We start from the raw sequence: 27589 nt of genomic DNA on the forward strand, positions 1-27589 counted from the left end.
TCCTCGCCTGCCTAGATTCTGCTTAGATAGTTGCCTAGATTCAGTCTTGGTTGTTTACAAATGCTAACCAACCACTTCTCTTCGCATAACCTGCATAAATAAGACCCCCGGTTAAGGATAGTTGTAATAGAAACTTGAAGTTTAGCTACACTGGTGATGGTTCACAGTCGATTCGAAATGTTAAGTTTATAGAGCAGGTTTATCCAGTAAACCACACTCGGCAAGCGTCCCATAAAAGTCTATTTACACAATTCCTTGGATGCCTAGCGGACAAGCCTCGCAACGACATAGTCAGTGGTAATAATGTTGGTTAAGATTCGAGTCTTTTGAGGCCTCTGCTTTAAAACTCAACTCAGTTTTTAGACTCCGAAAGTCGAGTGATTTTCAACTCTTATATTAAGAGAGTAGAGCCCTCTAAGTTTATTACAAAACATATCAAAATGCGTTGTCTTTATCAAACATACTATAACGCTTATTTTCTTGTTGCTTGGTTATTTGATTTGAGCTTAGTGTCATAAAAACGAGTCGAGTTCTTCAATTTTAGTTTAGACTCGAGACTCATATTACTCCAGTTCCTGCAATACTTACTGGTAGAGCAAAACAAGTTGAATTTCTACGATTACATTCATGTGCAATCGTCGTAAATAACTTAGTGGTACTTTGAATAAGGAAAAACTATTTGATTTAATATTAAACGGACCATATTACAATTATTATTGTCATTTGATGTTTTCAGTGCTTATAATTCTATTGTGGATACTCATTGTTTACAATAATACAAACACGCATTTGTTCGGGAAAAGTTTGATTTCGTATTTGCTTGGCCCATAATGATAAACTCAAACTTGGTTAATGGTGAGCTTCAATAGATAAGGTAGTAAAAAAATATCAAAAAAAATAAAAATAACAACAGAACATAATATTAAATATTATAAAGTAGATATGTAGGGCTACATAACGCTGCGTGTAGGGAAAGTGTGTATCTACTTAAATATATTATTCTGGTCTAATTTGTGAATTTATAAAATTTACCCGATTTCTACTTCATCGGGTACAATAGAAAAACAAAAGATATTCAATGTTATTTCACGGAAATATGACAAAGTGAACAAATCACCTCAGAATAAATAATACCATAATTCTATTACCACAGAATAAATAATAGTACTAGGTACAGAAGACTCACTCTCTAACAAAACGCGTCTGTTACGATCAGGACAGATATGGCCGCTAGGTGGCGACAGCGCCACGCGCTATTATGGCTTGCTACCAAAATGGGTGTGCAACGGTCGTACTTTTAGCTACCTGTAGCAAAGCGACGAAATCGCGGAGTGAGCCACTTCTGCTATTACATCAAAGCGATGCCAACCAATATCGTTGACTCGATACCAATCGAGTTGAATCGAGTCGGCGGCGAGCAGCAATTGATTAATAGGTAGATGGTAACAACATCTTGATATCGATACACATAGTATATATATATATATATATATATATATATATATATATATATATACTATGCTGCTAAATGACATACAAGTAAACATGTAAGCCGAAAAGAGTTACATCACTTTTTAATTACAATATCTGGGAGACCGAGCCTTGCTTGGAAAACATAAAAAATCAGAATGGCGCGTTTTTCTAGAGATAAGACCTAGCTAGATCAATTTTTCGCCCCCGAAAACCATGCAGTCATTCATGTAGGAAATTTCATAGAACCGTTTCTGAGATCCCCGAAATATATAAATAAATATACAAGAATTGCTCGTTTAAAGGTATACAATAAAAAAACCACGGGGTTTTTCTTGACATTGGGGTGAGTATAAGTACATCGTAATTTCATAGAAGTTTGACGTTTAAAATAACTGTTGCACTGGGTGTGCTATCAAAATCGTTGCAGACTTTTTTTGGTCTAAATCTAGTTTGGTCTGAATAGAATTGCCTTCAAAATGTCTACTTACATAAATTAGTAAGTATAATAACACCTATTGTTAGGATTACAATATTTAAAACCAGAACAAAACAATATAACCTTAGTTATTGTTTCCCTTGCGTATTAAAGAACAATAAGACCATCAAGCCTTATTTCTTTGTGTTCACCTATTATGTTATAGTGCATAATAACAGTTTGTTCCAATCGCTGTTTGAGCTAGTTTGAGCGGGTCGACGGCTCAGCCAAACCAGTGAAAGGCACACCAGATGCGCAGGCACAGGCAGGCCCATCCCTTCTCGCCTTTTCCTGATCGATATTTAAATTTTTGAAAATGTCTTCATTACTTTTATTAAATTTAGTATCCGAGCACTGTATGGAAACCTTAAAAATTCAGATTCGCAAAAGCTTTGAACTTTTGCGAACCTGATATTTTAGTGAATTTGAAATTCAAACCTAAACCTACATTTAAGTCAAGGTTCCAAATCCGCCAAAGTAGCAGTTCCACCTCCACTTTGCCGTCGATGGGACGACTATGCTGCGTACGCCAGGGTTATTGAATCTTTTTCATAAAAAGACAATTTTTTGCGTAAATTTTCCTATAAAATAAAGAATAATATAAAAAGTATTTTTAATGCTTTGTGAGCCTCGACCACGATTAACAGCCTTAGGTACCAGTGGCGGCGCGTCCATAAAAGCCGATTCCCACCGGCTTGCCTATTTTGGACGTTTGAGCAGAGCTGTAAAGGAAATATGTGAGCCAAATCAGCCCCGGCTTGCCTATGGATATTTTTGACGCGCCGCCACTGTTAGGTACATATATATTCAGGGAGGCTGGGTGTCAAAGGCAAGGTAAGTAAATGTAATTGCAGTGCTGACTGCAATCAGTGCAGTGGGTGTCTGCGTCGGCGGACAATGACTAATGGGGGACAAATGGCGCTGCTACATATTTTGACGTTTAGGACCAAATTATAAACAAAGATAATAACTTCAAACTTCGACGACCGGTCTGGCTGGCCTAGTGGGTAGTGACCCTGCCTGCGAAGCCGAATGGTCCTGGGTTGGAATCCCAGTAAGGGCATTTATTTGTGTGATGAACACTAATATTTGTTCCTGAGTCATGGGTGTTTATAGAATACATAGAGTATATAAGTATGTATTTATCTATACAGGGTGTGTCTGACCATGGGGCTTTAAATCCAGGGCTCGATTCTACTCGCTAAACTGAGCTACTTTTATTATGACACCAACCCATGACTCCGTGATTTAAAGTCGTCTGTCAAGCACCAGTTTGCTACATGACAGTCATATCATATCAATATATCATATGTATTTAAGACAAAATACGGCTTATACGGCTTGACAATATGACAGTGACACGGCAGTCATTCCATAGTTTCTTGCAACAGGGAAGTATTAAGTATATGTCCGTGGGCGGCCGTACCACGTACAAAGAAGATCCTTGGCCACTGGACGCAAAGCTTGTCTTGATCATGTAAGCTTTCTTATAACTAGCCCTCGTCAGTAAGTACTTATTGCTATGAGTATTTTATTATGTATCAATACATCAATAAGCCAGCTGTCGTATGTATTTTTTCCCTGGGAACCGTAACAACTGTTTTAAATCGGCTGTCATAACTGAAACTATATCATGGTAAATAATAGAGTTTAGAAAATCGCCTCAATAACTTGATAAAATTAGCCTCGGACATGAAAACTTTATGGTTTACGAGTACATTTTGTAGAGCAAACAGGATAGTTATAAAAGTTACACACATACAATAAAAATTATAAATACTCGTATAATTTCATAAAAATCAGAAACCTCACACACTCACTTCGACCATTTAGACTTAAATATGGCAATAAATACGAATAAATTAATAAAAGGCAATGACCATAATTAGCGCTTGATATCAATGTTTACCGAGAGATAATTGTCAAAACTCGTATCTCGATTTCGTTTTACACCAACGTGATCTCTAACATCATGGACTAAAGTTCGTTTTAGAAGAACACGAATGTAATTATACGGCGTTTTGGAAGGTTTGTCAGGTTAAATAGGAGCATTTAATATACAACTTTGTATATATGTATTTCTGAAAGGTCGTCAGACTCGTTAATTCATATATGAGTAATTGATTTATGATACATTCATGATATAAACGATGCAAATGAATTTTTCGTGTTGCGAATTAATTTATGGCTTTAATAGAATTCATTTTATATAATTTCTTAATATGGAGTTTGTTATTTGTATTAGGCTGTAGGTACCTTTATTTATTTATTTTAATGTTTGGATATTTAAACCGCAAATTTATTATTGTAGATCTGTATTCAATAAAAAAATTCTTTGTCGAGCAAACTCTTTGATTAAGTATTTCATCTTTTCAATTTATAATAAATTTTGTTTAAACTACGAGTTACATTAGTTAATACATTAACCAAAAATACACTCGATTTTATTAACCCTTCAAGAGCCTACCTACACCGTTTTATGTTGTTGGAATTGTAACTCTCTGACATTTTATTCTTTCACTTTCCCGCTGCGAAAATTTGTCACACGAAGAACTTAAACTAAACTAACTAAAAGTACTTTCTTTTATTTCCCTTTGTTTGGGGTTTTCCTACCATTATTCGTCATCCTTTCTCTTCATTAACGTCAATGAGCACTTTAAATAGTCAAATGTCAACGGATAAAAATGCCGTTAGTCAGGAAATGGCTTTTAACTAAGTACTGTTACTTGTCTCATAATCTGAGGGTCTACCGCTCTTGCATATTCGAGCGATAAGGGCTTTCGATTATCCGATGTTGAAGGTAGACTCACTAAATTCATAAATCGAAAGAGCTTATCAGCTCACTGACGGAACAAAAGTGATAATGATGACGTCATGAGTCTAAGCGCGCCTTAGAAGGAGGCGCCTGAGTCACCGCAGCCTCAGGCTCGACATTTATGGTCGCAGCCAGACGACCCATCCAAACAAACTGTGTACAGTCGTCATCAGATATATCGGAGCGGCCAAGGTGGTCACAAATATCTGAACACGCCTCTATTGTCAAGGCGTTAGAGTGCTTGTTCAGATATTGTGAACACCTTGGCCGCTCCGATATATCTGATGGCGACTGTACTTGTCGCAATGAAATACCATTTGCAACAAACTGCACTTATTTAAGTTCTGAATGAGCAAATTATTTGGTATGATTAGTAGTTTGAAGGTTTTCAAAACTTGCCAAATTGCCCAATTGAAAAATGTTTGAAAACATCTCACATATTTGTATGGGAACCGAAAATATAATTTCCATAATCATCTCAGCCATAAGACGTCCACTGCTGAACATAGGCCTCCCCCTTGGACCTCCATTCGTACCGGTTGGAAGCGATCCGCATCCAGCGTCTTCCGGCGGCCTTAACAAGGTCGTCCGTCCATCTTGTGGGTGGACGTCCTACGCTGCGCTTGCTAGTCCGTGGTCTCCACTCGAGCACTTTTCGACCCCATCGGCCGTCTTCTCTGCGCGCAATGTGGCCTGCCCATTGCCAATTCAGCTTGCTAATCCGGTGGGCTATGTCGGTGACTTTAGTTCGTCTACGGATCTCCTCATTTCTGATTCGATCACGCAGAGAAACTCCGAGCATAGCCCTCTCCATAGCTCGTTGAGCGACTTTGAATTTTGAGATAAGGCCGATATTGAAAGACCTCGTTTCGGAGCCGTAAGTCATCACTGGTAAAACACATTGATTAAAGACTTTCGTCTTGAATTTCCATAATATGGAAATGATGAAAACTTCCTTTATTTGTTGGGTACATTTTACATAATTTTCCATACATTTTAGAAACTTTTTAGTGCTGTTAGATTGACAATTAGGTTACCCTGCCTTATGGATTGGTTGCATTGCACTTTTGCAACAATAATTCTCAATTCATCGCTGTGGAATTTAGAAAAAAATTTCAGTCATAAAATAAAGAACCTGTAGGTACCATAGAAAAGTGAAAGGAGACTAAGAGCTCCGGTTAGATTTAATCTTTATGTAATGTGACAATGCATCCTACTTACTATACGCCTACATCATAAGGCTGATTAAATAACAAAAATTCCGGGGCACCATCCTCTAGCCGTACATATACGAAATTGCTACTTATTTCCTAGGCTTTAAGGTTTTAAGTACCTTAAATTGTAGGTTCATAAATATTAGATAGAAGCTCAGGCATGTATGTAGTAGAAAGTAGAACAGATGTGACGTGAGCATATTTGCGAATATGGCTGGCTAATTTCTGTTCTCCAAATATGGGCCGATATTTACTGAGAATATCCACTGGATTTTTACTCTAGTTGATATTTCCACAATGTTGTGTTGATATTAAGTAAGCTTTGGATAAGATAAATTAATCTTAGTCAAAGAATATCTCAGGATATTGTAGGCTTATCGCAAACATCTATTTCTCTAGAGATCTTGCTCAAACAACACTTTATCACGCTAACCACAAACTTCTTGAGAGAATCTCAATATTGTCTTTCCAACAATACGATATCTAAAACACGCGAATATGAACCTTATTACCGCAGCATAACTATTATTTCCTAAATAAACAGTTACACTTGCGACAAATCATATATACCGTTACCCAATCCCTTGCTAAACGATTTTGCGTCATACGTCGAAGTTATTAAGGTAGTGGTTTTCAGAATGTGGTGTAGAATGAGTTTGGTAAGTCGGGGTCAAGTAGCGGTAAAGCGGTAAGGTCAGGGTTGGGGAGGCCACGTGGCTGTTGCTAGGCGCCCGGGCAGCGACAACAAACAACCCCGTAGGACATTCGGCACCCGGTCTTGGGGTGGTAAAGACGGTTACAACTTACTTGCTTGAGAAAGTTTGTAGTGTCGATGTCGTTTAGCGCGTGTAATGGAATTAGCTATAGAGTTTTCAATGCAAAATTGTGTCTACTGGTAGTGGAAAAAATTACAGTGCAAGTGGTGTATATTGTATACTGACAAATAGCGAATTGGACTTACCTAACTCATTAATAATTACTACCTACTTCATTTCCGAAACAAAGTTACCTAACTTAATCAATTATTTAAAATATCGCATTTTTAAAGTACAGTCATATTAACATAATTCAAATATAAATAGGATTCTCGTTAACAAAAAGAAGTGCTCCTTATCCCAGTACTGTTCCCCTCAAAGTCCCGATGGCAATGGAAACCCGTGATATGTCCCGTTCTCTGGACAACGTGCATTGGTGGGAGCCAGAGCACTGGAAGACGAAAAAGCTTCGGAGCACGTCCTCTTTATCTTTGGAAGGAGCAGACCCAGCGGACATTAGGAATGGCTGGCTGACTTTACCGGATCCTAAGGTAAGGATAATACTAGTATGATTTCTTGATGGATACCTCAGACATGTCCCGTTCGCTGGACAACGCGCACTGGCCGCGTGCGCGTAGCCAAGATGCCAATCGCTTACGCTCCATAGTGATCGAAACGCAACTGTCACTGTCGCACTAATAAGGAAGAGTGATAGAGACACATAAAGCTTTTCGTTGTCGAAGCGACAGCGATTGTAACCTTGACTAGGCCGCAGTTTTCGCAGTACGTGTCCTCGATCCTCGTACAGAGTCTTAAAATTTCTTGGAGAGAGTGGATCCTGCGGACATTAGGAATTAATGGCTGCCTCTTCTGCATCCGAAGGGAAGGATTATTATCCCAGTATGTTAAAGTACCGCCATTGTTAAAAAGATCAGCTTGAAATACTCTCAACTATTAGAATAAAGGAGTTAAAACAAAACTTTTTTAGGAAATCTATCGTTGTTTTTCATTGCACAGTCATCGATTACTCATATAGGCCCCTAACGAGCCTTACCTCGTTGGTTGTTAGCTGGGTCAAAAACAAAACTGTGTTCGCGTCTTTCCTGTAGACATACACAAGAGTTAAGGGCTATAAAGGTTCATTTTCTTAGTTAACCCTTATCTACGTGAAATGGTCCTCCTTTTATTTATAGAACTTTGATGAAATCATTCTTACATGCCCACAAGCTGTTAACTATTGCCCACAGGAGAGAAAACTAGCGTGTTCGCGCGAACTGTACATTTTTCTCTTCTGTGGGCAATAGTTAACAGCTTGAGGGCATGTAAGTACTGATTTTATCATAATTCCCTAAATAAAAGGTGGACCTTTTCACTTGGATAAGCGTTAAATAAGAAAATTAACCTTTATAGCCCCTAATTCTTGTGTGTGTCTACAGGAAAGACGCGAACACAGTTTTGTTTTTGACCCAGCTAGAATCTGATACTGCTCTTACCAGTGTTTATATTCACTTTTACCTTAATTAATTAGAGTAGTTACACTAGATACCTGGTTCATATCAAGTATGCAGCTTAAGTATTCAAACACACAATTCCCAGATGTCGCTTTGCTTTCGAAGTTACTCCCTGTTACTCGGTTTTAATATACATACGAACTAAGTAATAGAATTATTTTATAACATACTAGATTTGCACAACTGTATATTTATATTAAAAGCTCTTTAGACAATGAGTATGGGTCCACCTTTGTCAAACGTTTCACGTTGGAGAAATAAAAACAAGAAGGAGATTAACTAAGGGAATTGAAATGAGTCGGAATATATGAGTAAGACCACAAAAAACACACAATTGTTTAAATGGCGTAATTCTCTGATTCATTACCGACCTTAACTTCTCTATTAGACAATCCCAACAACAAGGATTTATAACATGATCAACAGCAGATAACACTTAGTTAATATGAAATCATTCCTTTTAAAGTATAATATGTAATCAATAAAAGAAACTACAAATAAGTAAGTATAAAAAGCTTGAAACGAATAAATTGTATACCATTTCATCAACACTTTGTCATCCATGTTTGCGTCAGAATTATTGATCAGTAAATTGAATACTTTTTACGGTAATATAAATGTTTGTTATTGCGACCTTGACTCGACCTGGCTCCACGGGGTGGAACATCAAACGGTGATAGTGCGTCAACGACGAGGCGTGTTCTGATTGTAATAACAGGTTATGAATTTGATCTGGATTTGTTATGGAGCGGTCAGTGTCAAAAGCGACATTACTGGTTGAAAAATGACACTTTTGACGCTAACCAATCGTAACCATAACAAATCCAGGTCAAATTCATAACCTGTTATTTAAATCTGAATATGCCTCGAGGTCTCTAAATAATGATGCAGACAACTAGTCGCTGTACCTACCCTTCACAAGTTTATTACTTAAACTTATTGATTTAACTACTTACATAATATCAGTACATCGACTTACCGTGGCTCCGTGATCCAAGGAAGATGTTGGCTCAATAATATCCATGCGTTCCTTTATTTTATGTGGAACACGTCTCACCAGGCCGCGTAGCCAAGATGCCGATCGCTTACGCTCCGTAGCGATCGAAACGCAACTGTCACTGTCGCACTAATATGGAAGTGTGATAGAGAGACATAATGGTTTTCGTTGTCGAAGCGATAGCGATTGTAACCTTGGCTAGGCCGGCAGTCCCGTTAAGTTTGCAAAATTTTACATGTTAATTGGTGGCTACCTGTATGGATATGATGGTCGTGCTTGTCTACGTGAGAGCGTGATAAAACGGTGTCCGTCACTTTCTATCCAACGGTGTTAAAAAGTGACAGTTATTTTATCACGTCGATAAAGATGCATAAAGCCATCCATAATACGCCAGCTGGCTACGTACATTACATTAAATTAAAGTAAGTGTTAATGTAGTTTGAAAGGCTAATTCCAAAGTAGACATCCTGTCATCTAACACCCCTATCATTTATCGCTAGAATATTATGTATGCACTATAGAAAGTAGGCTCTATTGGGCCTTTAGATGGGGCTGTGTCAGACACGGATGTTTTTACGTTATTTCTAAAATACACATGTAGTACATATTAGTGCCATCCATTTTGTTACGAAACATAATTATTTGACGATAAGGTGACAGTACATTTCCAACGACAGCTGCATTACTGTTCATTTTTCTATGAAAATTGACAATGACAGCGACGCGTTCAGTACTAGGAGTGCAGCTGCGGTTAGAAATGGAATGTTACCATTAATCGTCAGTTTGGTTACGGTCGCTGACTGCCTTGTAACCAAACCACACATGACGAAAACACCCATCTCACTTACATACAGACACACAACAAGTAAAAAAATTGCTCTACATCGAGTGATTGAGTGACACTTCGGTAAAACCAAGGTAAAACCTCTTTTTATAGTGCTAAATATTTAGTTCTCGCTTTTTTAAACTATTTGACCCAGAAACTTCGAACTCTAAAAAATTGTATTAGGCATATTTTTATTGAATTTGTAGGTGTCCATTTAGAAAACTTTAACTTACCTTCTATATCTTTAAAAATACCATAAAAGGTTACCTATATCTACCTACTTGTCGTGCAACAAACTTTCTATAGGGCTCTAATTATGGAGTTTAAAAATTTATAAGTGCTATGAAAATACATTGTTTGAAGGACTTGGTGTCCTCTTAAATAATTAAACAGTTTTCCAGACTTGTGTATACGTGTAGTTGACATTTATAGCGTCATTAAATATTTACTTTTCAATGTCAAGTGACCAATTACCGAAATACCTACCTGCTATCAGGGGGCTACTCACTTTTTATCCCCTGACTTGTATTTGGTTTTTCACCTACTCGAAGACCGGATTCCACTAGTGTGCGGCACTGTGCGGTACAAGCATATTTAGTCCAAAAATGCTTGTGTAATGTTATGTTGTCTATGGTCGTCGTGCCATCTATGCATGAAAAGAAAATAAAGAATTGTCTTTGATCTGAACATGGCGCTGGTCTTATTTCGCTCCTCGATTAATCCTAAAATAAAATATAATAAAGCCTGCAGCACTCCCGCCGTCCTGAGCCTCCATCAATACATGGTGTCAGAATAAACTGGAAGAAGAAAACGAAAGAAGAAGATGACAGAAACGACAAAAAACGTAATTCTCGCCAACAACCTAAAACCGCTCGTACTGAATCTGCAAAATGGCGGAGCAAAAAGTGAATGTGCAAATTCCGAAGTATGGAGGAAATGGAAGCAACGGTTTGAAATATTTAGTGACGCGAACGATTTAGATAAACTACCGGAAAAGAAAAAGATTGCAATTCTGTTAAATGCTATAGGCGATGAAGGCCTTGAAATATTCAATTCATTCAACGTGGACCTCGCTAACGAAACCATAGAAAATCTTATAAAAAAATTCGATAGCAAGTTCAATGCATGTAAGAATACCACGGTAGAGAGGTACAATTTTTTTACCCGTTATCAAAATGAAGAAACACTCGACCAGTACGTCACGTCGCTCAACAATTTAGCTGCCACGTGTGACTCGGAACCCTAAAAGAATCACTAGTCAAGGATATGTTTATTATAGGGTTAAAAAACGAAACTATCAAAGAAAAGTTGCTACAAAACCAAGAGATTCAAGACGTCGGCGAAGCTGTCAACATCGCCAAAACTATAGAGCTGTCGAACACAAGATCAAAAAAATTGTCAGAACGTCAAGAACCAAGTAACCTAGTCCAAGCCATTACAAAACATAATTCAAGAACAAAATTTAGGAACTCGTCAGCAAGAACACCTACAAAATCGAGGTACAATCGCCAGCCTAGCCAGGGACGCAGCACTTCGTCATATTCAAGGGAAGCCAGTCAGTCAAGAAACAGCGGGGCATGTCAGCGATGCGGGCAAGTCCACCGTCACAAATGTCCAGCGCAAGGCAAGACCTGTGCTCACTGCAAGAAGCCGAATCACTTCGCACAGTACTGTTTCTTAAAAAATAAAAAAGTAAGTGCTGTCTCTAGTCATGTAAGTTCAGACACAGACCAAAGTCAAAATAATTTAAGTAATCCTTCTAGTCATGCACATAATTTTGTAATTGAATCAATTAGTAATAATTCAAATTCAAATCGAAACAAATGGAAAGTCAAATTTAAATGTAATAATTATGAATTAATATGTAAATTGGACACAGGAGCCGATCCAACTGTCATATCATTAAACACCTTTAAAAAGCTGGAAAAGGAAAATAACTGCAAAATACCTATTCAGAGATCATATGATAAAATATTCTCTTTTTCAGGACAACCAATAAATAATCTAGGTACTGTGATGCTGTCTGGAACTTTTGAAAATGGAAGACAGGCTGACATCGAATTTATAGTGCTAGATTGTGAATGCTCGACTATACTGAGTGCTGATAAATCTGAAGAATTAGGTTTTGTCAAAAGGCTCTACGAGGTGACAAGTGACAGGTCAGTAAAATCACTTTTAGAGACTTATTCAGACACGTTTGAGGGCTTAGGTTGTCTGCCTCACAAGGCTCATTTACATGTTGACACAAGTGTTCCACCTAAGATTTGTCCTGTCCGTAGAATTCCATATGCTTTACATCCAAAACTTAAGACTGAGTTAGATAGAATGGAAGAGTTACAGGTCATAGAAAAAGTTACCACCCCTACAGACTGGGTGAATGCTATTGTTCCTATAGAAAAGTCAAATGGTCAATTACGCATATGTCTAGATCCTAGACCACTAAATAAGGCTATTCAAAGACCTCATTTTCCTTACCCTACATTAGATGATTTACGTTCTAAAGTAGCAGGTGCGTCAGTATTTTCAAAATTAGATGCAAACTCAGGCTATTGGATGATACAGTTAGATGAAGAGAGTAGTCGATTGTGTACTTTCAACACACAGTTTGGTAGATACAAATTTCTTAGACTGCCATATGGTATAAACTCTAGTGGTGAAATATTTCATAAAGTTATGTCAGACTTATTCGGAGACTTACCTGGAGTACTTATTTTTGTCGATGATATTTTAGTATTTGGCTCAAGTCAAAAAGAACACAATGAAAGGTTAGAAAATGTTCTTAAGAGAGCTCGTGAAGTCAATTTAAAGTTTAACAAGTCAAAATGTATATTTGACAAGTCTGAAGTCACTTATGTAGGTCATGTTTTCAATAGGAATGGTATTTCTGCAGATAAATCTAAAATAGAAGCAATAGTTGAGATGCCAAGACCAGAGAACATTAAAGACTTACAACGCTTTTTAGGAATGGTAAATTATTTAGGCTCATACATACCGAATTTAGCTAATGAAACTAATTTGCTTAGAAGTTTACTTAAAAAACAAAACATTTGGCAATGGACAGATAACCATGAAAAGGAATTCATCAAATTAAAAAGTCTTATTAGTCAATCTCCAGTCCTAGTGCACTATGATGTAAACAAACCAGTTAGAATGTCTGTAGACTCATCTAAAGATGCAGTAGGTGCTGTTATTTTTCATGGAAAAAATCCAATTGCTTATTCATCAAAGTCTCTCACAAGCACACAGCAAAATTATGCTCAAATTGAACGTGAATTGTATGCTATTCTTTTCGGATGTAAAAAGTTTCATCAGTACATATATGGTAAAACCATACAAGTAGAGACAGATCATCAACCATTAGTCACTCTATTTAAAAAACCTCTGTCAGATGTGCCAGCTCGTCTACAGAGAATGATGATTACACTACAAGCTTATGACTTAAGAGTTTCATACACAAAGGGTACAGAAATGTATGTCTCTGACACTTTGTCAAGAGCACCAATTTCATCAAACAAAAATATAGATAAATTTGATGCTAAGGAATTAGAAAGTAACATTGTCTGTCAGGTAAAGTTATTGACATCTAATTTGGCTATTTCTCCAAGTAAATTACAAAAGATTAAAGATCATATAAAGTCGGATTTAACCTTGTTGAAATTGCAGGAATATTATGTCAACGGATGGCCAAATAGTAAAACTCAGTGTGACCCAATGACATTACCTTACTGGAATATTCGTGATGAAATTCATGCTATTGATGATATTTTATTCAAAAATCAGTCTGTAATAATTCCAAAGTCAATGCGTTCAGAAATATTAAATATTTTACATGAAGGTCATATGGGGGTTGAGAAAACAAAAAACTTAGCTAGAGGTTTAGTTTTTTGGCCTAACATATATCATAACATAGAAATGAAAGTTAGACAGTGTGAAACTTGTATGACATTTAGTCCAAATAAAACAAAAGAAACTTTATTGTCACATGACCAACATTGCCTACCATGGCAAAAGTTGGCAACAGATTTATTTGACTACAATAGTAAAAAATATCTATTGGTAGTGGACTACTATTCAAATTACATAGAAATTGCACAGTTAAACACAGATCATAGAAGTCAAACTGTTATTCAACATTTAAAGTCAATTTTCTCCCGGCATGGTATCCCATTGCAACTGGTCAGCGATGGAGGTCCACCTTATAATAGTCAGGAATTCCAGAAATTTCTTAGTGATTGGGATATTGAACACATCATGTCTAGTCCGCACTTCCCAAGGTCGAATGGTTTAGCCGAAGTATCTGTAAAAATAGTAAAAAATATATTAAGGAAAAGTCAAGACTCAGGTACTGATTTTCACCTAGGTTTGTTACAGTATAGGACAACACCTAGAGGTAATTTAAAGTCACCGTCAGAATTGCTCATGTCTAGGAAGCTTAGAACTAGATTACCTACACATGTAGACAGTCTAAAGCCTAAAGTCATTACATTCGCAGACCATTCTAAAAATAAGTCAGAAATAATTTCAAAAAGAGAGGCATATTACAATAGAAATGCAATTCCTTCACAGGAATTCCAGGTCAATGATTCAGTCTTTTTCAAGAAAAATCCTAATGATTTGTCATGGACAAAAGGGATAATTCTGTCAAAAACTAAATTTCCTAGATCTTATTTAGTCAAAAGTTCAGAAGGAACGATATATAGGAGAAATACTCAACATATTAAGTTGTTTAAGTCATGTCTGTCAAAGTCAGTGTCTAGATCTAGTGATAATGTCATGTCTCAGTCTAAAAATGTCAGTCAGTCGAACAGTCATAGTCTGAATCTGTCAATGCCTCAGTCAAGCCAGTCGAGTCAAGCAATCACAAATAAAAATGATCAGTCACAGTCAGTCTTTCATGATCAGGGTTCCAGTCAAAATAATATATGTCAAGATGGTGAAAGGGGAGATAACTGTCTATACTATTACATACCTGATTATCTAGTGCAAAGTCAAGAGTCATGTCAGTCTAGTCCAATAAATAATTTAAATATAAGTCATAGTTCAAATTCAAGTGATAACAATGAAAGTTTTGTATCCAGTAAATCGCAGGAGAATGTGTCAAGTCCTAATTCTAGTTTAAGTGTTGACCCTATATGTACAATGTCTAGATATAATAATAATAGTGATAATGTAAACAATGTAGACTTACCATGCATGCAAACATTCAATGATCAGGAGGAGGAACCTCGCTATAGCTCGAGAGGCAGATTGTTAAAGAAAACAAACAAATTAGATTTATAAGTTTATTCAATAATTTGACAACATTATGTATTAATAATAATTCTCATTCTTGACGAGGTTTCTCTGAAATAATGCCATAATTATGTATGTATTCATTTTCACAGTCGTTAATGAAAATTGATGTAATTGTAAAATAGGTTATTACACTCAACTGACAGATGTCATCCATGTGACAGGTGTCACTCAAGTGACAGGAGTCAAATGTATTTTTGCGTTTACTAAAAAAGGGGCATGTAATGTTATGTTGTCTATGGTCGTCGTGCCATCTATGCATGAAAAGAAAATAAAGAATTGTCTTTGATCTGAACATGGCGTTGGTCTTATTTCGCTCCTCGATTTATCCTAAAATAAAATATAATAAAGCCTGCAGCACTCCCGCCGTCCTGAGCCTCCATCAATACAGCTTGTACCGCACAATGCCGCATACTGGTAGAATTCCGCCTTAACTCTGTACGTACATACATACTTATGACCTAAATACGAAGTTATTACCTATTATTTAAGTAAGTATTTACCTAAGTACCAATTTCAACTCAAAATAAGATTTTTCGCGTTATACAGCGAGATAGACGTAAAATGGTCAACAGTGTCAACAATTGGTACGTGTGTCTTTGCATAAAACTCAAAACATTATAGATTATTTTTCATACCTAAACAAAACTGTGCAGAATTTAATCAATTATCTATCTCCTTTCCCTTGTTGTCTATAATATATCACTTATAAAAGAAACAAACAATTTACTTATAATATGTGGGTACAAATATGGATTTAACTCGGGTCGCGTAGGCTCAGAGGTTACTTGTTTTGACTTACATCACAACTTATTTTACACACTCGTAACTTGGGCGCGTGTTTAAATGTGACTCATGTATTGTATGATTTCATTTAAGGATAAACATGCTTGAATCCACACTCGCTTTTGTCGTACTCGTTTTATGTAAACCATTTATTTTTTGCTGAGCATAAACTACTGCTAGTAGAGAAAATATAGGGCTTCTGCAGATAATCTAATAGAAATTGATTCCAATAACGTTTATAATATCTTTTATTCTTTTTAGGGCTCCGTACCCAAAGGGTAAAACGGGACCCTATTACTAAGACTTCGCCGTCCGTCCGTCCGTCTGTCACCAGGCTGTATCTCACGAACCGTGATAGCTAGACAGTTGAAATTTTCACAGATGATGTATTTCTGTTGCCGCTAGAACAACAAATACTAAAAACAGAATAAAATAAAGATTCAAATGGGGCTCCCATACAACAAACGTGATTTTTAGGGTTCCGTACCCAAAGGGTAAAACGGGACCCTATTACTAAGACTTCGCTGTCCGTCCGTCCGTCCGTCCGTCCGTCCGTCCGTCCGTCCGTCCGTCTGTCACCAGGCTGTATCTCACGAACCGTGATAGCTAGACAGTTGAAATTTTCACAGATTATGTATTTCTGTTGCCGCTATAACAACAAATCCTAAAACCGGAATAAACTAAAGATTTAAATGGGGCTCCCATACAACAAACGTGATTTTTGACCAAAGTTAAGCAACGTCGGGCGGGGTCAGTACTTGGATGGATGACCGTTTTTTTTGCTTTTTTTTTTTTGCATTGTGGTGCGGAACCCTACGTGCGCGAGTCCGACTCGCACTTGCCCGGTTTTTGACCAAAGTTAAGCAACGTCGGGAGTGGTCAGTACTTGGATGGGTGACCGTTTTTTTTTTTGCTTTTTTTTTTTGTTTTTTTTTTTGCATTATGGTACGGAACCCTTCGTGCGCGAGTCCGACTCGCACTTGACCGGTTTTTTTTATATATAAAACAAAATCTCTAAATTTAGAATGTCTGATATATTGCAGAATTTACATAATCTCGTCGGCAAGGTCCAAAGCACAAATAAGGCACATCTGTAGGCCGAGCTACTGAGTCAGACTGTCATCGACCTTACAATGCAAATCACAGGGCAGTTAAAGGTAATACTTGATCAAAATAAAGGCTAGACTGAATGGAAACTTATCTAGCTGATCAGCCCACATTCACCCACATAAACGGATAATCTGGTACAGTCAAGGAATTTAAATTCCGACCCATTTCGTACTTTGTCACAGTGACAACCGTATGAGGTCTCTAGCGGCTTTCATATTGATTGTCACTGTGACAAAGTACGAAATGGGTCGGAATTTAAATTCCTTGACTGTACCTGCACCTACTAAGTTGTTTCAAAAACATTTTGATTCATTTTCCTTGCTATCTACTTAACGATATCAATGATATGATACGATATGATGTGATAATATACATAACGTCTATAGGTATAGTGATGCAGCAATTACCTACCTACTGCAATTTATATAGATTTAAAACTACATAGGTATGTACTTACCTACTTAAGTTACCTTAACATAGATATACTGGAGTCAGTTATGTAACGCTGCCATACATGACCCAAAAAATTTTTATTAAGCTATGAGCTTCATCACATCTGATATTTGAGTAATTCTAAGCATTTCTAGCCTGAAGTGGGGGGGAGGGTGGGGTACAAAGACGGCCGCCATCCGTCATCTTTAAAAAAAATCTACTCTGATCCTGGTGGGTACTAGGGCAACTTTGGTATCATTTTCGTATAAACCAAAGACGTAGAATTCATTGCTGATATTTGTTTTTTCAATTTCATAGTAATTTTACAAGAAAAACGTAAAAAGGTGAAAAATTTGGTTGGAGATTTTTGCTACGCGGAGCCGAAACTACAAAAGATAGAAAGTTGAAATTTGCACACTAGATTACATTTATAAAGTGTACAAGAGATAAGAAGCGATTTTGAGAAATTCAACCCCTAAGGGGGTTAAAAAGGGGATGAAAGTTTGTATGGGGTTCAAGTTTTATTTTAAGCTAGGAATTTGAAACTTCGTAAAACGATATATTATTAAAATACAAGAAAACTAATTTCAGCGTTTTTGAAAATTCATCCCCTAAGGTGGTGAAAAAGGAGTTGAAAGTTTGTATGGATATCAAAAAAATTTTCGAACGCGGGACTTGAATCTTTGTATTTGGGGATATTATTAAAAGACAGGAAAAGTAATTTCAGCGTTTTGTAAAATTCATCCCCTAACAGGGTTAAAAAGGGGTTGAAAGTTTGAATCCATTACAAATCCGAGTAGACACACATTTCTTATTGCCTCCCAGGCTTGAAATGCTTAGAATTACTCAAGGAACATATGTGATGAAGCTCATAGCTTAATAAAAAAATTTTGGGTCAACTTTATAACTGCTTCCGCTAATAAAGAAATTATTAGATTAAAGAAATAATTACGTTAATGAAATTCTAAATAATTGATCCTAATAAATGAAAACCGGCCAAGTGCGAGTAGGACTCGCGTTTCTAGGGTTCCGTACATAAGTCCGACTCACGCTTGACTGCACATTTCTAATAGGTTTTCCTGTCGTCTATAGGTAAAGAACAATTTTGAATATTTTTTTCAAAATTTTAGACCCAGTAGTTTCGGAGATAAAGGGGGATGGTCATTTTTTGGCTATTTTCTAAAATAACTTCGAACCTATGCATTTTAAAATTATATAAAATATGTCCATCTTTGGGTCACTAATTTACATATGTGTACCAAATTTCAACTTAATTGGTCCAGTAGTTTCCGAGAAAATAGGCTGTGACTGACGGACAGACAGACAGACGCACGAGTGATCCTATAAGGGTTCCGTTTTTTCCTTTTGAGGTACGGAACCCTAAAAAGCACCAATTCGGTTTTTCTTACCAACGCTAGTTTTAAAAATATTTATCTCTTAGCCCAGAACTATTGGTAACGGGTAACCCGACTTTAAAGGCCGAGCCACACCGGCTTGCGTGTGCGTGCGCTAAAATGTTGGAGCAGCACACGCACACGTCACGCAAGCGGTGTGCCGTCTCTCATAAGGATCTGTATACTACAACGCCGCACGCGCACGTGCACGTCACGCACACGCAGCCGGTGTGCATAACCCTTAAGAGCCCTTCAACGTGCACACTAGCGCCACAGCTAAATAATCGTGATTATTTAAATTTAACGAAAGATATTGAAAAAAGGGGGCCGCTACGGACTGTATTGTGTATTTAAGTACCTTTTGAATACATCAGACTAGTTTTTATGTTGCTGGTTTCGTCGATCAAGGAACTCAAAACAAAAACGGCCGTTTTAACTTTGGAAGCATAGATTGACGAATCCAGCAACATAAAAACTAGTCTGATGTATTCAAAAGGTACTTAAATACACAATACAGTCCGTAGCGGCCCCCTTTTTTCAGTATCTTTCGTTAAATTTAAATAATCACGATTATTTAGCTGTGGCGCTAGTGTGCACGTTGAAGGGCTCTTAATACTCTCGAATTCTAACAAATTGGAAGCTAGGTATCAAAGTGATATATGCATACCTATCGAGACATGCCGGTAACAATTGGCAGACTTGCACAGCCTATACTAGGCGTCAACCTTGGGCCATTAGCATACCACACTTCCGATCGATTCCCTCCTACGCTGGCGGCGCTGTTAAAACAACTGTCATGTTTATGTTGTTGTTTTGTTGTCCTTTCACTTTGTTTAGACAGGAAATAATGGAGTGATGTTATTTGGCTCGTGGTGGGATTATGTTGATACGTGATTAAAAATATTTTAAAGTGACGGACGTAAGTTCAACAGACAAATTTTCAGAATTGATAGTGTAAAATACATGACATAGGTACATGTAGGTATTCTTGTGACGCGGTGACGCGTGATATATTTATGTATGTAGATCCTGAAACCGAAGAGGACAACCTTGCGCCGCTTTCGCCACCAAAGGCGACCACGCCAGAGTCTAACACATCGCATAAAAGACAAATTAGTATTATTAGCAGCAACTCTACAAACAAAATATCTGCAATTGCTCACTCAACGCTCTCGACAAATTCGTACATTTGTCACTATTTAATGCCAAGTCGTGGAATAAAAGACTTGACTGAAAATATTCATAACAAAATCACAAATTTCACACTAAAAGACTACTGCATAATACTTATCGGCGAAGAAGATTTCATGCAAACAAGTGATCACATTAACCTCATTTACTATATAAGGGAAAAATGTCAATCAATTACACACACTAATGTTATATTATGTGCCCCTACTTATAAGTATAATGAAACCAGTGTCCTGTACAATTGGCGCGTAGAAAATTTTAATAATTTATTGTACCTCGATAATGAAACGCACCAATACGCATATTTAATAGACACAAATCGCAACCTTTCGTATGATTATCACATGTTTTCCAAATCAAAGGGTGTGATAAATAATAGGGGCATGCGCGAAATCTTTAATCAACTTGAACAAACAATTAGCGATATAGAACATTATTATGTAATAAGTCCGTCTTCACCTCAACCAGAATCCTCCGGTATTAGTATCACAAATGGCGATGATTCGAATATTAATAACAAGTTTTTTCCATTATAATTATTTGCATATTTTACATCAGAACATTGCTGGTCTCATAAATAAATCTGATTTATTGATGGTCCAATTGGAAGAATTAAAAACAAAACAAATGAACGTCGATATAATATGTATAAGCGAGCATTTTATGATGTCTGGTAACGAAACTTTATTGTCTTTTCCAAACTTTAAAATAGCTGCTTGCTATTCAAGAAAAAGTATGAATCGTGGTGGCACGTGTATTTTAGTCCAGTCCCATCGCCAATTCAAAGAAAGACCTGACGTAGCTAAGTATTCCATATCAGGAATAATTGAATGCTGTGCTATAGAATTAGTTAGGCATGAAGTTATAATTATATGTGCATATAGGCCACCGTATTCCTCTAACTTAAACATGTTTTATGAACAATTAGAGCTGATATTAAATAAATTGTGTAACAATACCACAAAAAAAATAATTTTATGCGGAGATTTCAATATAGATATTCTCAGAGAAAATAAAATCGCACAAGATTTTGAACATTTTTTGGCTAACTATAACCTTGAGGTACAATTTAGAATACCTACTAGACCTCTGGGTAATAGCTGCATAGATAACATAGCACATAACTATAAATCCGGCTGTAATGGCGAAGTACTCGACCTTGGGTTGTCAGATCACACAGCGCAGATAATAAAAGTTCCCAAAAAAAAAACATGTATTCTCGATTCATGGTCCGTAATGAAACGCGATTTTTCTAGCTCAAATCTTTACAGATTTAAATCTTGCCTTGATGCGTTGTCTTTCTCTGAAATATATAAAACACAAGATCCAGATACAGCATATGATTCATTTTTGCAAACGTTTCGAATGTTTTATGATTTATGCTTCCCTTTTTAAGAAAGTATTATTTAAAAGCTTCAAAAAAGTTAAATGGGTCTCAAAGGGAATTAAAATATGCAGTCGAAAGCAAAGAAATTTACTGTGGCGCTACAGACTCTTCCCTACTGCAGACAATAAATTAATCCTTGACAATTACTCAAAGATATATAAAAAAATAGTAAAGTTAACGAAAAAATCACAAAATGATCACCGAATAAGCAAAGCCCGTAATAAAAATAAAGCCGTCTGGCAAATAATTAATAGTTCGAAAATGATGTGCCCTAAAGAACCTATACGTACAGTTCGAATAGACGAAAACCATGTTGCTAATAAACCTAGAGATATAGCCAACGCTTTCAACGATTATTTTATTGATCAAATTAAAGCATCCCCAACCCAGATGCCGTATTCGAGTCACATACCTACTAATATACATTCAATGTTCATTTACCCCACTTCAGCCAAAGAAGTACAAAATATAATTAAAAAACTAAAAAATACTATGTGGGATACGATGAGATCGATACTTCAGTAGTAAAGTTTGTAGCAGACTCCATAGCTGAACATATAAGCCATATTATAAACCTTACGTTAGACGCTGGTAAATATCCTAACAGTTTAAAAACTGTTATAATCAAACCGCTTTATAAAAAAGGAGATAGAGAATTGTGTCAAAATTACAGGCCGATAGCTCTAGTCCCTATATTTTCTAAAATTTTTGAGAATGTTATTTATGATCGAATGTACAATTTTTTAACTAAATACAATATACTGTGCGAAGAACAAAAGGGCTTTCGAAAAAATAAAACGATTAATATGGCAATTTTTGATTTACTTAAATTAATTGTTGAAAATGTAGACAACAGGACCCCAATATGTGCAATCTATACAGATATGACGAAGGCATTTGATTACGTGGATCATAATATCCTGCTTTCAAAACTTAACGCATATGGAATTAGAGGGCAAGTACTAAATCTAATAAAATCCTACTTAAGTAATAGACAGCAATACACAGAAATAGCCCATATTTGCACAAATCGGAAGAAGGAATTAAAATACACTTCAGATATTAGGAAATGCACACACGGAGTCCCTCAGGGTAGTGTACTTGGGCCACTACTCTTCTTAATTTATATAAATGATTTTCCCACTGCTGTAGAATGTCCCATGATACTTTTTGCCGACGATAGTACATCCATAATTAAATGTGATAATTTAAATGAATATGAAAATGACATAAATTCTGTCCTAAGTGATATTGTTGGATGGCTTCAAAATAATAATTTAGTTATAAACCTCCAGAAAACGAATATAATGCACTTTAAGCAGGTGGTTTCAGTACCTTGTATGAATATTAATTATGAAGGAACCAATATCAACGAGGTTCAAGTTTGTAAATTCCTAGGCATTACCATAGATAGTAATTTAAAATGGAAAGAACAAGGCATAGAAATTTGCAAAGCAGTCAACAAAGCAGTATATGCTTTACGAAACCTCTCAAAAATTGTAAGTAGAACAACCTTAATAAGTGCTTATCATGGCCTCGTAGCATCCAAGTTGCGTTATGGGGTAATTTTTTGGGGTCACTCTAGTTATACAGAACATATTTTTATAGCGCAAAAAAAATGCATTCGTGCAATACTTAACTTGAAATACAGGGAAAGTTGTGTTCCCGGTTTCAAATATTTAAAGCTCTTAACTTTTCCTTCGATTTACATCCTAGAAATAGCTCTATTTGTAAAAAGTAACCCTCAACTATTTGTACTCGCATCTCAAGGGCGCAGGCTGCCAGTCAGAACACAATATGAGCATAAGTTACGAGCGCCAAAAGGAAATACAGCCCTGTTCAATAAAAACATTCTTAAAATGGCTCCTATTATCTATAACAAGATACCAAGTGACATTCTAAAGCTAGATACAAAATATTTCAAAAAAAAGCTGACAGAATTACTAATTCGTAAATGTTATTACTCAATCAATGATTTCCTAAACGACATAGATAACTGATATTGTAAATGGAATTCCTTCCCCATATTTAATTATTTCTCACATTTTACTGTAATATCATTTCTTTAATAGTATAATTAAGTACTCGTATTTTCATTTTATATAAATTGTATATGTTAGGACCTCATGACATCACACGATATAGATAAAATTTTTTCAATAACTAATATTTTGTATTGTTTGCAAGTTTGATTGTGATATTTGTAAGAATATTATTAATGTCAAAGTATGCACGCAGCATGTTATTATTTAGGTTAGGCATTACATTAAATTTGTACATCCGCATTTGTGGATAAACATAGTGATCGAAATGTATAAAAAGTACCACCTGTATTTATTACCTATGTTATACAAATAAATTTCTGATTTCTGATTCTGATTCTGCATTTTTGAAACAAAATATACAAACAAACATACAAAACATAGCGGGATAAGGCAAATGCTTGTAATTAGCAAGAACTTGATGCTTTAGTTAGTTCAGTGCCTGGAAAATTAGAAAATAAAATAAATTAAACTAAAAATAATAGTTTAGCGGACTGGAAAATTTGAAAAATTGTATTCAGCAGAAACGATGGGTGATATAACTGATATATTGGAAATACTTAATAATAAATAATTGACGGCATCACGTACCTATGTAGGTATTATTTCTTCACACGTACAGTCAGCAGCAGAAGTTGCTAAGCGGCCGAGGTGTTCAAAATTACCTTGACACGCTCTTATTCTATTAACAATAAAGGCGCGTCAAGATGATTTTGAACACCTGGCCCGCTTAGCAACTTCTGCTGCTGACTGTACGTCGCACTTTTGATATTTGACAGGCAACAGATCTGTTATTTACCCAGTGCATAAACTATGAAGGCACCTACGTGAACTAGACTTTACGACGTGTTATTTAAACCTACTCCTATAAATTTGGTGTTATTGCCTACCAAATCTGGTTACCAAACGTTGCTATTCAGAGCGCGTCCTGTCGCATTAGCAACTCGATTATGAAACTTAATACGATTGGCACAAGGCCGGTAATTAACTGACGACTCGGGGCCACAATTAGCATGTCATGAGAACTGCGATCGTGCGGGCGAGAATTCGCGATTGAATGACTTTGTAATTACGAACAGCGTGTACCTAATTAAAATTGAATTCAAGTATCGGATGTCTATCCATGTCACACGGATCTTACGTGATAGATACCTAATTTATTTAATTGAATTGAAGTGAAAATATTTATTTCAGATTTGCGTCCATATTTGTTAGTATAACTTAGGAACTAATGTTAATTTTTACATCTAGTGTATGTACATATATTAAACTATAACTACTATAACCTAAACTATATTCTAAATTTAAGAAACCCTATAACTTAGCGAATCCAATGCGCCAGTATAGGATTTTCAGGCCTTTCTGCAGTGACATCCAGAATGCTGTTGGTACTGCTCCTAAGCCGACCCATCATATTATATTTAATTTTATATTTTATTGATTTTATATTTGTCGCCTGCCAAGCGTGGCGATTATGGCATTCACCCCCCATCAAGGGGGAGGCCTATGTTGAGCAATGGACGTCTTATGGCTGAGATGATGATGATGATGATATTTGTCGTTTGATTAGCGAAAGATTAACCTTTTTTAGTCTTTTTACAATCTTTAATTACAGACAACAGCCGGCCTAGCCAAGGTTACAATCGCTATCCCTTCGACAACGAAAAGCATTATGTCTCTCTATCACTCTTCCATATTGGTGCGACAGTGACAGATGCGTTTCGATCGCTACGGAGCGTAAGCGATCGGCATCTTGGCTACGCGGCCAGGACAGCTGTCCCGTTGTCTGTCTGTAATCAAATATTGCAAGTAAAATTTGACCCACTTTCCGGTTTCAGGTGAAACTGAAAGCTTGTATAAAAAAAAATTGTAAGTCGGTTGACAATGCAATACCTACTTGGTGCCATCGTGCTTATCTGGTGATACACAGGAGATGGCCATAGGAACTCTGTGATAAAACAAGGCAACCTAATTGTGTTTAGGTTTGTTAGAATTGTCTAGATGAGTATTATTAGTTGCCTGTTAATAGAATAATACAGAGAGCGATAAAAACTTGTAAGTATCAGAAACGAAAATTTTAGACAGACATAAAACAATTTTATTCAACATCACATGAAATGACAGAGTTAACAAATACTGTAACACATTTTTACAGATATTTAAATCTTAAAATTTAGACTTAATAAGAAATTGAGTTGCACATCTAAGGGAGAAAAAATATTCATGAGTATTAAATAGGAGCTTGCCTCAGCATAATGTTGCAGTGTAGGGGAGGTAAGCCCATAACGGGTAAGCTAAGGGAGATGTGAAATAAAACATTGCTATAAACGTAAATGTACCAAATATTTTTATTGAAAGAAACGTCCATCTATTAAAGAAACAAAATATAAAAACAAACATAATCATTCTCTATAATAATCTTAGAAAAACACAAAATAGAACACCCTTCCAAATACCCGTTTTGCCCTTATGGGGGGCCTAAATCGGGTACATCGTCTGGGCAAAACGGGTAAAGAATAACTAATGAGATCAATCAACAAATGTAACATATTTTTAAAGTTTTGTAACTTTTTTGTAACAAAATATCACTTCTATTTGCATATTTAAGCCTATTATATAACTAAATAGTCTCTTTTTTAAGTCTTTCTCTTAAAAGTACAAATTATCTTTGGAACATAATTACCAAAATAAAAAAAATAAAAAAATCTCTAAATCATTCTTGACATGGATCGCAGTAATAATTGCCTCTGCCAGAATAAGAAGTACACGCTTCATGAGCCCACATATTACAATCATCACACCTGATCCAATCCTCTAGAGGTGGATGGGGTATATAGCTCAGCACAGACTAAGCAAGCGTATTCAGTTTCGTTCTCTTTGCTCTGTTTTGGACCATGTTTGCGTCTTACCTGCCGTTTATTGGTATAGCTACACGAAGCATTTTCATTCTTCGACTTCTTCTTCTCACCACTTTTCTTCTTTTCGCCGCATTCATTCTTGTTGGTGCTGGGTTTGTTAAAATTTTTCTTCACTGCCTTAAGCTTAGTATTAGTAGGTTTCTTCTTATTTTCTATTTCTCTTTGTGCTTCTTTTACTGGTTAATCAAAGCTTTACAAGTTAATCAAAGCTTCATACAAACCAACCAGTTATAACACAAGCATACTAGAATACTAGGGCAAATCGGGTATCTACCCGTTTTACCCTTACCCGTTATGCCCAAAATGCACGTTTTAATTTTCAACCGACATAACATCAAAACAAATTACAAGAAAACCACGTGTTTTCGAAATTTAGAAGCCCATTCCCCGCAAATTCATAACACAAAACTTAAGCCAATATGTGTCACACAATATGTGTGTATTAAAAGTTACAAAATTGCTGTATTTTTTAGTAAAACCATTAAAAAAACAATTTTTCATCTTACCTTACAGCGGGAAGCCGACTGCCTGTGATTGGACGACAGTCACGCTACCTCATTACACCCGTACATTCTCACTGACAGTTGTTATACGCCGCACACTAACAAGCTTACCCGGTTTAGGCGGGCTACCCGTTATGGGCTTACCTCCTATTAGCTAGATACAACGCTGGTTTTCATGCAGACCCTTGTAACATTATCCCTTGCACAAAATGATACAACAAAACAAAAACAAAACAAAATTAGTTATTGATACAAAATTATAGATATTAACTTGCATAAAGCACCAAACAACTTACATAGATACCTATCAATGAAAAAGAATTGTGGGCATCGTCACGTGCTTAAACATTTGTGTAGATAACTCCGGTCAGTAACCCGAAATCGATTATTTTATCAAACAAGCTAACACATTCTGTCCATAAAGCCTTAATAGGAAACACTTATAGATAAACGTTTTCCATTCTGAAC

General features: G+C 36.3%; 2 protein-coding genes across 3 annotated transcripts in view; both read left to right on the top strand.

The window, feature by feature from the left end:
- The window catches only part of LOC134673306 (uncharacterized), a 53344-nt gene that overhangs the window by 13612 nt on the left and 12143 nt on the right, over nucleotides 1-27589 (top strand). Inside the window, exon 1 of one of the 2 annotated variants that reach the window (XM_063531270.1) lies at nucleotides 6751-7283. The exons of the other annotated variant lie outside the window; for it this stretch is intronic. Within the exon in view, the coding sequence (XP_063387340.1) occupies nucleotides 7119-7283 (165 nt within the window). The 5' untranslated portion in view covers nucleotides 6751-7118. Of the gene's footprint in view, nucleotides 1-6750; nucleotides 7284-27589 lie in introns of those variants that run through there. 2 annotated transcript variants of the gene reach the window in all.
- Nucleotides 10728-15653, top strand: LOC134673340 (uncharacterized protein K02A2.6-like). The gene is made up of 2 exons (XM_063531303.1): nucleotides 10728-11758; nucleotides 12054-15653. Exon 2 carries the CDS (start codon nucleotides 12083-12085, stop codon nucleotides 15344-15346), a length of 3264 nt encoding a protein of 1087 aa, XP_063387373.1. The 5' UTR covers nucleotides 10728-11758; nucleotides 12054-12082; the 3' UTR covers nucleotides 15347-15653.

The sequence above is a fragment of the Cydia fagiglandana genome, chromosome 18, assembly GCF_963556715.1.
Source record: "Cydia fagiglandana chromosome 18, ilCydFagi1.1, whole genome shotgun sequence".
NCBI lineage: Eukaryota > Metazoa > Arthropoda > Insecta > Lepidoptera > Tortricidae > Cydia > Cydia fagiglandana.